At 34.1% G+C, this 12235-nt stretch overlaps 1 protein-coding gene across 1 annotated transcript; it reads right to left on the reverse strand.

Moving 5' to 3' along the window:
• Positions 1-418: 418 nt before the first annotated feature.
• Positions 419-6852, reverse strand: LOC115714514 (uncharacterized). The gene is made up of 16 exons (XM_030643241.2): positions 6453-6852; positions 6163-6324; positions 5796-5975; positions 5630-5687; positions 5331-5381; positions 4976-5058; positions 4551-4638; positions 4144-4185; positions 3983-4057; positions 3737-3805; positions 3048-3163; positions 1728-1843; positions 1400-1479; positions 1008-1128; positions 754-820; positions 419-640 (listed from the first exon to the last, which is right to left on the reverse strand). The coding sequence occupies exons 1-16, from the start codon at positions 6722-6724 to the stop codon at positions 511-513; spliced, it is 1710 nt and encodes a 569-aa protein (XP_030499101.2). The 5' UTR covers positions 6725-6852; the 3' UTR covers positions 419-510.
• Between the last annotated feature and the right edge of the window lie 5383 nt (positions 6853-12235).

Below are 12235 nucleotides of genomic sequence, written 5' to 3' on the forward strand. Positions count from 1 at the left end.
AAAAAATTAACATAAAATTTAATATAAGTGTCTCGCACATAGCTTTTTACTAGTATATATATATATAAATAGAACAATTCTCAATGAATAATACCTATTGATAGTTACTAAATAAATTTAACAATAAATATTCATTTTAAAAATATTAAATTATTAAATTTTGATCCAAATAACGAATAATAAAAGACAATTATTAATATTTATGCCTAGTTTAGCTACTTATTTATAAAAAATATATATAAAAAAAATATCTCTTTTTACATTATATTAAAAATATATTTAGATACAAAATATTTAAGTCAAATTCAATTTTTTTTTTTTTTTTGCTGAAAAACTTTTGTTAATTTTTTTTCAATTGATGGAACAAACCCAACCATATAATGTAAAAATAAGAGATTAAACTAATTAGATAGTAAAATTAAACTTAAAAACTAAAATTTACTCATTCATGAGTAATACCCATTAAGAGTATATTCATATATAAATATTCCAAAACATTGGACATCATCTCTATACTTTATTCATATCTTGAATAGCTGCAAGTGCAGCATTGCGACCTGGTGCACCCATCACACCACCACCAGGGTGCGCCCCACTTCCACATAAATAAAGCCCAGGTACTGGCGTCCTATAATTTGACCTGCATCCAACGACCAACAACATAAAAAAATATACATCAACAAAAGCTAAACATACAAGCTTTTAGTTTTACAAACAACTAGATAAGAAATAAAACTAAGCTCCAAATATTACCATCCTTTTACAGGTCGCATGAGGAACAGAGAATCCAATCCCATAGCCCCATGGAAGATATTCCCTCCTGTTCAGATTTCAGTATTAAGGGTTAGACCCTGCAAAATTCAAATGTGTAGCTTGGCCGCACATTAGGTCAGTCAAATTTCATTCATTATCAAGCTTGTCCTTTTATTCATTTTATAAAGCTCGTCCTTCTCTCTCTCTTACCCTATGACTAAAGCTAAATTTCATCTTATATTCATAGTAAGTACCTGTAAGACCAATTTCCCTTTCAAGATCCGGTGGAGTCAACATATCATAATCAATGACTGATGAGCTGAAGTTGGGAGCATATTCATCAATTAGACGAAAGCATCTTTTTGCAAAGGACTCCTGAACGGATGGTCATGAGCCATTCAAAAAATTATTAGCTTGAGACGTGGACAAATGCAGATTTTCGTGCACAAAATATAGAATTAAACAATTGGGGCAGAGACCCTGGTTAGTACCCAAACATAAAAAAACACACACATCTATAGATTTTAGAGAACGAAAGACAGAAAGGACTACTTTTATGCTCCTCTAGCTCTCTCCCTCTCATAATTATTTACTTTTGAAAAAGTCGGAAACAGATTGAGAAGAAGTGCATTTGATGGAAACTCACTCTGTAAGCAGAGTCAGCCCAGCTGCCATCTGATGGTTTATATGGTGTGTATTGAATAAACAAGTTGATCACATGCTTACCTACAACCATAAAGTTAGACTTAAACTTATAATTGGCACTGCCAAAGTAGAATCTAAGTGCACGAGCCTTTTTATTTACTTGGCATTCTCATGACTTGGATTGGCCTTGACATGATGTGATAACTGTTTACAAAAAAGAAAAAAGACAAGACAGTTGTCCTATGCATTTCATTTTATTATTTAGAAAAAAAACTACGGATAATTTGATGAAGGCACATATATTTAAATGGAGAGGCGTAATAAAATACCAGGTGGAGATATAGTCTTGTCCAAGACAGATGGAATTGTCATTTCAATAACTGGTCTTCGTGATGGTAATCCATTTCCAGCAGAATCATGACAGGCTGAATGAATCTCTTCCATGCTTCAAAAAGTGACAATTACAATAATCAGGATCATCATCCATTTGGGATCACATATAGTTAAGGAAAAACACTTATGGGGTGTTTGGTGATGGGGTGTTAGGTGATGAGTAGGAATGTGTATTATATACCATGTTATGTTTGGTTAAGTTTTTAGATGGGAAAGTGTAACTCTTTTTTGGGTCCTACATAGCTTTTAGAGATTAATGTCAAACTATCTGAAATCTAGAGTTTCATATTACCCTCCATCTTAACTCTTTCCACAAATTCCTAGGCTACTCAAAACTCAAAACAAACACCCTTAAGGGGGCTGATATAATGTTAGATAGGAATTACTAATATCTATTTGCTTTTAAAACCCTGTCAACAAACAGTTCAGAAAAAATGATTGATGTGACTTGATCAACTATTGCACGTATATATATAAACGGTTGGAAATCGCTATCATCGCGTCTATTCATGTTCATGTTGTTGTGTCCCGACCCTAACCCCACTCATTTATATTTCATGTCAAAAAATCTCAACCATGGAAAAGTGAATGTCCATGATAAATTGCAAACAAAGCGTTCTTACCTAGCTATTTCCCTTGGCTGGTGCTTTGTTGTAAAGCAAGTGGGAAGAAAGTTGAAAATTTGTTTTCGGAATGTATATTCTCTTATAGGCTGTGGCTAAATCTGTTAGAGGAATTTGAATTATCCTGGGTACCATCTTGTGTTGTTCCTCTAATGATAGTGAGTAAGCTAATACGAAGCAAACGTAAAGTAAATTATGGAGGACAGTTGTAATGGTTACTGTTTGGGCAGTTTGGTTAGAAAGAAATAATAGAATTTTTTAAGGACATGAGAGTTTTGTAGAGGACTTATGGGACATTTTAAAGTTTTGGACAGCATCATGGGTTTTTAAGACAGCCTCTTGAGGAATTTTCTTTCTTAATTTTATGTAGAGAATGGAAAACTGAGTTGTAGTTTCGATTTATGTGTTGCTTGTTTTGTGTTTATGCTAAAATTTTGTTACCACGGTTTTCCTCAGCCACAAGTGAAGTTAAGGTCATCAATATACTTGAGTGGGGTCAGTCTAAGACAGGTGGCCCTTTCAGAAAAAAAAAAAAGAAAAGAAAAACCTCACATCAACTTAGTCATTTCTTCCTAACTCAGTCTAGCATGAAGATAAAATTTCTGTCTTAATATCACAGAACACGTACAATACCTCTCAGAACCAATATGAATGGTACCCATATGCTGAGGACCTGCAGCAGGATAACCTAACTTGCAACACTTAAACTGGGGCAGTTTATCCACTGCTACATTTATTTTTGTAGTTGCCTGTTTTGGCCAATTACAACCACATAATCAATCATTAGGTAATTAACCAAAAAAAAGTATGTCATATGAGAAGTGGTACATGGAATTCGTAAATTTGTTCCATAATTCCTTAAAAGACTAACGCCAAATACCCTTAAACTATTTTTTTTAAAACGTCAGATAAAAACACAATTATGTATCCAATGTTTATCCCAAAAGCAATCCTGTTATTTCTCCTCCCATAAAGTTTTTTGCAGCAAAAGCATTTGTCAACTAAAAAGTACAGTACTGCTGGGATACCCTGCTTAACAAAATGAATATTCATTTCTCACGTTATTCTTTCAACAATCGGAACTGGTAAAGTCACCAGACTAAGGTTAATGGTGGTTTCAACAGTCCATTCTATTGTCCGCATCATATGTTGTTTATGATAATTTTCATGAATAGACTTTACAGCATATAAGGCTATGTTCATGGATGGAATGCTACATAATTACTAAAACCTGCTGAGTAGCAAATTAAGTATGAGGTGATGCCAGACTAAGAAGGTAGTAAATTCTAAATGAAAAGATAAGCAGTCTAAAGGGATCTTACAGAGCTGTAGTCAGAGTAACTAATAGCACGGATAAAATCATCAGGAAGAACTTGATTTGGCGTCAACTCCTGTTTTAGAAAATAAAAATAATTAATATAATAAAAACTGTTGCTGAAATCCATCAAACGCAAAACTAAGAAGTTGAAGGTACTGCCATGCCCATGTTTTCATTATTTTATAGAGCATCACCTATTCTTACACGGTGTAAATAATTATAAAAAAGAATATTCATGTTAATATATTACCTTGAAAGTTCTGTGCGGCGTTGCATTTGATAAAACAATTGAAGAGCGCACTGATGTACCATCAGCCAATAAAATCTAATAAAATTTGTCATCAAGATGCTTAGTTAATTTTATCAAAGCTTAAATATTGCACTTCACTGAAGCAACCACAAGACACTTACCCCATTTGCTCTGCCAGAGTCATCAACTAAGAGTTGTTTAACCTGAAGAACAAATTTGAATTAAAAAAAAAAAAAGCTGATAAGATAAGAGAAAACACCAACTAATACAAATATTTAGATGCTTGTGGCATCTTACCATGGCGTAAAAATCTGGCATGACCAGGATAGGATTTTCAAGCTACATTTTGTTTATCTACTAGAGAGTTTTTGGTTGTGTCAGGAAACGAATTGTTGGATATTGACACAACCAAATAAAATAGCAGGATTGCAATCATTAAGAAAAAAAGAGCTTATTTTTCCCTTTCTCGTAAAGAAAAAAAAATAAGTTTTACTATTGAGTATGCATCTTGCTCTTCTTCACAAGTAAGAAGACAAACAAGATGGTGAGCTATTCTCCAAAGATATACCTCCGCATTGGTTATTATACTAGCCCCTGCTTCCTTAGCAGCATTTCCAATAGCCAAGGATACTGATCCCATCCCACCTTCAACATATCTGCCAAAAATAATATTATTAGAATGGGAAATGAGAAGAGTAATGACATCTGGATAATACAGAAAATGTAGTTTCATCCTAATAAGCTTTGCCAGTTCACAATATGTTTGTTGTAAAGTGTATCACCTGACAAGGACACACATCTATCTCTTCTACTCCATTAAGCCTAAAATGAAGTGTTTCTTGCTATGATATATTTACCGTGCCATTTAGTTATTTTCAAGCTTAATTGACTTATATTAGAATCATAGCACCGGCTAGAGGAAGTTGCAATATGGCAATGTACGGTGTTGCATCATGAAACTGATAAAAATGTGTGAACTGGTATATTACATACGACCAAATTCCACGTTCACCATCAGTTTCTCCCATCACGTGATGCAGCAGAACATAACCACTCCCTGGTGTGTGGACGCTTGCCTTCATCACAAAATAGAAGGCAACTGATCTTATTAATGATCACAAGAGTCCAATGTAAGAAGACAACAACAAAAACAAGGACCGAGTGTATCAAATATTAAAAATATTGATTAGTTGTTTCAGTAATTACCAGCACAAAAACCAACTTCACAAATCCATCAATGTCTATCACAATCACATAATGAAAAAGGCCCAAGGTTTATAGTAGAAATTGTGAATGAATTATATGTCTGAAACACAGGATATAGAAAATTACTTATAAGAAATATTACCGTTGAACCTATTACAGCATCTGTTGCCAATGTTGCTTTCAAAACATCACTCTGCAAAAATCAAAAGTCAGTGAGACCCAAATTAACACCACACAAATGTACACTATATGAAAGCTAGGAAGAAAAGTGCTACGACGTTGGACTTGAACCAAAATACATTCGTACGGCTTTTTATTTATTTTCTAGAATGCCAAAGCATCATGTTACTAATGACAATGTACAAACTGTGTGATTAGTTACTCAGTCTAAGCAATTCAATAACAGTTGGTGTGGCCTTCCGAAACAAATGGCATACTAACCTCAAACCAGTTATTCAAAACCTTTGAAGCCGGGGATAATAACAAGTCCATAAATTCCCTGTCAACAAATCACAATGATCAAAATGAAAGCTATGAATCTACATGCAAGAACATGATTAAAGCAAACATATATAAATATATGAAATCAAAGGTAAAAAGTTCTTACACAATATCTTTTTGGCCGAGAGAGAGACCTTGTCGAAGAAAACGTGCCCAGAAAACTGATTTGTGTATCTTATCTTTGAATCCATCAGTAAAAGATGAAGTATATTTCAACAATTCAGGTGGAGGGGAATCTATAAGTGGATCCATCAATTTGCAGAATTTCTCTAGCTGATCCTCATATCTAGACAATAAGGAGACGAAGCTTTTGAGATAAACTGATAATAATAATAATACTTCATTTTCTAAAAGCAACTTCTACTTCTATAGAAAATCACATTCAAGTGGAGAAAGATTCCAAATTCTCAATCTAAATCAAAAACAAGCTATCTGCATGAAAAGTAATTCGGTTTTGAGTAATTTAATCTGACCCAGAATAAGCATCGGCGTCACGTTTGGAGAATTTGGAGATTTCGGAGTAGTTGAGCTCCTTATCGGGTCCTAAAAGAAGATATCGTCCATCCAAACAAGGAGTAAAAGATGAAGGACTTCGCTTCAACATTTTCAACCCATGACGCCCTAACTCCAGCTCTCTGTAATGCCAAAACGAGTTACTTCAAATACACTGTATGTATTTGTGCATCTATCTATCAATACGTTTATACATATACCTATATATATAATAATAGTATATCATTGATTGTAAAGTGGAAAAAGTTACTTGATGATGGAAGGTCGGAGGAGACTTTGGAGATAGCTACAGCGAGAGAATTTGAAGCCTGAAATGAGTTCCTCAGTCACCGCGGCGCCACCGATGACGTGGCGACGTTCGAGAACAGCGACAGATAGGCCGGCGCGTGCGAGGTATGCGGCTGCAGTGAGGCCATTGTGGCCGCCGCCGATGACGAGAGCGTCCCACTTTTGACCGTTCAATCGGGTGATGGGGCCGGATTTGAAGTTGGAGGTGCCGCTGCTAAAGCACCTTCGCCACATCTCTGTTGTCTTGTATCTCAGAAAATAGCGTTAGGGACTTGGGAGACGAGGAAGACTGCCACTGCACCACTGCAAATGCAAAGACGACACTATTGTTTATTTTTTCTTTCTTTTATTTATTTATTTATTTATTTATTTATTTTTTTTTTTTGAAGGAGATGACACTTTATTAAAAGAAAAAATTAAGGGAATACTAATGTGAAATATTAGTAATATATAATTAGTCTTGAGTAATATTGATGATTTAAAAGATAGTGAGATTGAATTATTCTTCTCTAATATATTAACTAGTAAATAGTATGTGCTTCGCGGTGAATATGTAATTTTTTCAAATGATATATACAGAATAAATAAAGTATTTTATTGAATAATAACAAAATAATATATTCAGTTGGTAATTGGTGATTTAAACAAGTAATAAAAAGTAGGGATATTTGCAGCATAAATACTATATGTTTTTTGTTTTATACACTTAAATATCACATGTTTTTTTTTCGACGGATTTAATACCTTAAGTTACATTTCCGTTACTTCCGTCACTACTTTTTTGTTAAATCTTATTCAAACATAGAGTATTTGCGGCGTAAATACTTGATGTTTTAAATTTCATACACTTATATATCACATATTTTTTCTTTTAGCGGATTAAATACCTAAAGTTACATTTACGCTACTTTTTTCATTATCAATTCGTTAAATTCTATTAAAATAGACTAAGTTGACACATGTCAACATATTAGTGGTCCACTAATATATTCTCAATAAAAAAATATTAAATAATTTTAAAATTTATTAAACTGTAAATAAAACATAAAAAATTTATTTTTTTGCTAAGTATTATTCAATAAAAAAAGTTATTAAATAATTATAAAGTTAAAAAAAAAAATTAAATAATGTTTATTTAATTAATAAAAATAAAATAAAAAATCCTTTTTTTTAGAGATATAAAAAATACTATTTATAGTTAAATCTTTTCTTGTTTCTTCGAATTTGTGCAAATAAATTTGTTGAAGATATTTTTGTAAATAAAATCAATTTTAGGTATAATATTGAAAAAAATCTTTATAATAGGGTTTAAGAGACTTGTAGTGATGAAGGTAATGTAAATGTAACTTTAAGTATTTAATTCGTCAAAAGAAAAAACATGTGGTATATAAGTGTATGAAATTTAAAACATCAAGTATTTATGCCACAAATACTCTATGTTTGAATAGGATTTAACAGAAAAGTAGTGATGGAAGTAACAGAAATGTAACTTTTTTTTTTGAACAAAATAGCTTTATTCAAAACTGGCAGCAAAACATACAGATCAAACCCAAATAAACAAGGAACCACCCGCCTGCTAACACAGCAGCAGCCACCAACGAAACTACCAGCCCCTTATAACATCTATAATGAATTTATCATGCCTTTTAGGGGAATTACAAGCCATACTCAAGATTCTATAATGAGAAATCTTCCTAATCTCCACGCTCAACTTAAGAGGAGAGGAACAAACTAAATCAAAGACACAACCATTTTTGTTTTTCCAAAGCATGTAGATTGTTGCTGCATAAACAGAGTTTATCACTCAGTTCTTAAAATCGAGGGGCCCCCTGGAACACCACTGTTGAATATTCTCTGCATCCTTTGGCCAGTCTATAACTCCCAGCCAGTTTCCTATCTCTGCAAAAGTTTTCCTTGCATACACACATTCAAAGAAAAGGTGTGTGTGTGTGTTTCTATGTCAATCTCACAAACCGGACAAAGGTTCGAGGGGAGGCTTAGAAACCTGCTTAAGTGATCTCGGGTGAGAAGTTGAACATTGCAAGCTTGCCAAAAAATAAACCTGTGCTTTGGAACAATGAGCTTATTCCAAACAGCTCTATTATAATTCACTTCATGCGCATCCTCGTGTAAGTTATAAAAAAGTTTAGCATGGAACTTACCTCCTTTTTCAGCAAGCAAAAGGGAGATCTCATTAGTACTAGTTCGGATCTTCATTAGTTTTTTGAAATACCAGCTCACATCCTGTTTGACTGGGTACTCCCACACATTTTGGTCCTTTAGGTAAATAGAATTTATCCATTTCACCCAAAGGCTATCTTGTTTTCTAGCAATGGCCCAAAGGAACTTGACCATTAAGGCTTTATTCCACTTTTTACCCTCACGAAAGCCAATTCCTCCATACTTTTTAGGGAGACACACCTTCTCCCAAGATGCTAAGTGCAACTTTGAGCGATTCCCAAAGGTACCGCATAAAAATTCTCTACATCTTCTATCAATGGCATCTATAACTTTGTTTGGAAGAGTGAAAATACTCATCCAATAGTTTCTGATGCCGAGGAGGACCGGGTGAATCAATTGAGAGCGCCCTGCAAACGAAAGATTTCTGCTCGCCCAACAGTTTAAGTTCTTATTTATCTTGTCTTGGATAACTCCACAGTCTTCAACCTTCCATTTGGTTGGACGAAGCTTAACCCCAAGGTATTTGATAGGGAAGGAACCCTCTTCTATTTTTACAAGATCCAGGATCTGAGTTTTAATACCATCCTTAACCCCACCAAAATAAATGTGGGATTTGGACTTATTTGCTGAGAGACTTGTACTCTGGCAAAAATTCATAAAAGACTCATTCACATATCTGACCGAGTTAAGATTCCCCTTGCAAAAAATAATAAGATCATCTGCAAAACACAGGTTAGTTAGCTTCAAATGTTTGCATAAGGGGTGAAATCCAAACCCTTTCCTCCCAGAGGATTGGGCAAGCAATCTTGTCAAGTACTCCATGATAAGAACAAAGATGAGCGGGGACATAGGATCTCCTTGACGCAGCCCCTTTTCACCTTTGAACTTACCCTAGATTCTTCCGTTCATAAGCAAATTATAGTTAGTTCCCTTTAAGCAAGTCATAATCCACTCAATGAATCTACTGTTGGGTTTTATGCCCTAAATAAAACTCCATTTCAATGTAATCCATATTATTCAATATCAATAAAGAAACAGAAGTATTTTTCATTCATTTGTGTATGTTTTGGTTCACCTTATCAATTATTTGACTATTCGATTTATAAATTCATCCAAACCCTTTTCACATACTTGATCCTATTTATTGTCTTGTCAACACAGTGGAAAGTAAACATGACTATGTGATTAAAGATTCCTAGATTTATCAGAACACTGGGGTTTTACTGATATGACAATCTACAACAGAGTTTACTTGCATTTGGAGAAATGCTATGTTCTTTCCAGAGCATTGGTTAAAGTAAAGCTTGGGTTAGATGCATGGAGTATGCATCAGAAGGGACCGATATTGAACTTTGACATAGATTTATTAAACTTACCGTAATATCCATTCAATTCAATATCACCTAGTTGATCCTAGATCAAATGATCTTAATCCTGATATGATTAGGTTCAATCTCAAGAGTGTTATTCGTATTCTTTGATTTGTTAGTTAAGCCTACTTTTGGGTCAGGGTGATACGTACATTTTGGGAACACGGTAGTGCAATTGAGTGGGAGCGCTAACATAAATATGGAATCTATAGCTTCTATCTGGCGAATAGAAAGTAAAAGATGATTTCCTTCGAGCTTAATCAAACAAAAATAAATGGTGGAGTACTCATTTCACTTAGCTGAAATATCATTTATACAGGGTTAAATGTTTTAAGGATAAAATACATTGTAGGGTGTTACGGTAATTTAATCCCTTTACAGTGTAAATCATCTATATAGAGGATCATTGATCAAATTAGGATTATAACAATGGATAATTAATGATGTGTCTATATGGTGGAACATATAGAGCGTTCTGTATAGCTGAGAGTGCAATTCTAAGTTCTATGCTTGGATTCAACGAAGAATTAATAAGTCAGTGAATTTAAGATGTAAATTCTTGATTTGCTTATTGGAAGCTCGGATATATAGATCCATGGTCCCCACACTAGTTGAGACAATACTACTTGTAAGACTCATTTAATTGGTTTTTGATTAATCATTATAATTCTCAAATTAGACTATGTCTATTTGTGAATTTTTCACTAAGCAAGGGCAAAACTGTAAAAAAAGAGTTTCTAGGGTAAATTTGTTAATTAAGATACTTTGGTTGGTCTAATTAATAAATATAATAAATGATAATATTATTTAATAATTAATTATAGTTATTAAATAGTTGAAATTGACATTTAAATGATTGAATTTGAAAATTGGCGTTTTTGAGAAAATGAGATGCAGAAATGATAAAACAGCAAAATTGCAAAAGTGGGGCCCAAATCCACTAGCCATGGCCGGCCACTTATGTAGGGTTTATCATTTAATATTTTCATTATTTTAATGTCAAATAATTCAAACCTAACCCTATGTGGCATACTATAAATAGATAGAGATGGCTTCAGGAAAAGTAACACATTGCATCTTATTCCTTTCAGAGAAAAACCTGAGCCATCTCACTAAACCTAGCCGCCACTCTCTTTCTTCCTTCTTCCTTGATTGTTTCGAAACCTCTTAGTGAAAGAGTAGTGCCCACAACAGCAAGTAGTACCTCAATCATAGTGTGGAAGATCGTGAAGAAACCAATTCAACAAGAAGGACATTCGGGCTCAGATCTTGATAATACTCTGCGACAGAAAGGATACAAGGGTTAGAGATCTGACTGGAAGGAGACATATTATTCCGCTGCACCCAATGTAAGGTTTCTCATACTTTATATCTATTTATTTATAATCGTTTTAGAAGTTCATATTTAGGATGTTAATCAACATACTTGTGAGTAGATCTAAGATCCTGGTAAAATAATTTCGAACATCTAGAAGGAAAGCATAGAGAGTTTAGGAGATCTTCAACAAACTGCCAGTCAACAGTGTCATAAGCCTTGCTTAAATCAATCTTCATAATGCATCTTGCTGAAATATTTTTCCTCGAGTAACCCTTTAGGAGATCTTGGAAAATCATGATGTTGTGAGCAAGAAGCCTGTTCTTCACAAAAGCCCCTTGGTTGCTTTGGACTAGGGCAGGGAGCACCTCCGAGAGTCTCGAGCAGATTATTTTCGAGATACACTTATAGATTGTATTGCAGCAGGCAATGGGCCTGTAATCACTTGCAGACAAAGGATTCACAACCTTGGGGATAATCAAAATCACCGTTTCACTTAGACTTTTTGGCAACCTTCCATCATGAAAGAAACCCAGAACAGCTGTAGAAATATCTTCCCCAATATCCTTCCAAAGCTTCTTGAAAAAGCCAGACCCAAATCCATCCAAACCAGGACTCTTAGAAGAGTGAATTCTAAAAAGGGCATTCTTCACATCACTCTTACTAAAAGGTCTAATTAGGTTCACTTGTTGGTTCAAAGCCTGATTGATTCGGCAAGTTGCAGAACTTCTACTACCCATGAACTGTTTGAAATGAGCTAGAAAATGATGTTTAACCTTGTCAAAGTCATCTTCAATTGTATTTCCTTGAGAAAAGGTTGTGATTCTATTCTCGAGCTTTCTTTTCCTCATAGCCGCATGGAAGTAACCCGAGTTTTCA

Source organism: Cannabis sativa, chromosome 4 (genome assembly GCF_029168945.1).
Source record: "Cannabis sativa cultivar Pink pepper isolate KNU-18-1 chromosome 4, ASM2916894v1, whole genome shotgun sequence".
Lineage (NCBI taxonomy): Eukaryota > Viridiplantae > Streptophyta > Magnoliopsida > Rosales > Cannabaceae > Cannabis > Cannabis sativa.

Bases quoted from the DNA above. Each gene is read 5' to 3' on its own strand.
- LOC115714514 (XM_030643241.2), bottom strand. From the start codon at position 6,724: ATGTGGCGAAGGTGCTTTAGCAGCGGCACCTCCAACTTCAAATCCGGC. The intron at 4,639-4,975 runs GTATGTAATATA...TATTTTTGGCAG, and splicing joins GGTGAACGTGGAATTTGGTC to ATATGTTGAAGGTGGGATGG. The intron at 4,058-4,143 runs GTAAGTGTCTTG...AAATTTTATTAG, and splicing joins ACTCTGGCAGAGCAAATGGG to ATTTTATTGGCTGATGGTAC.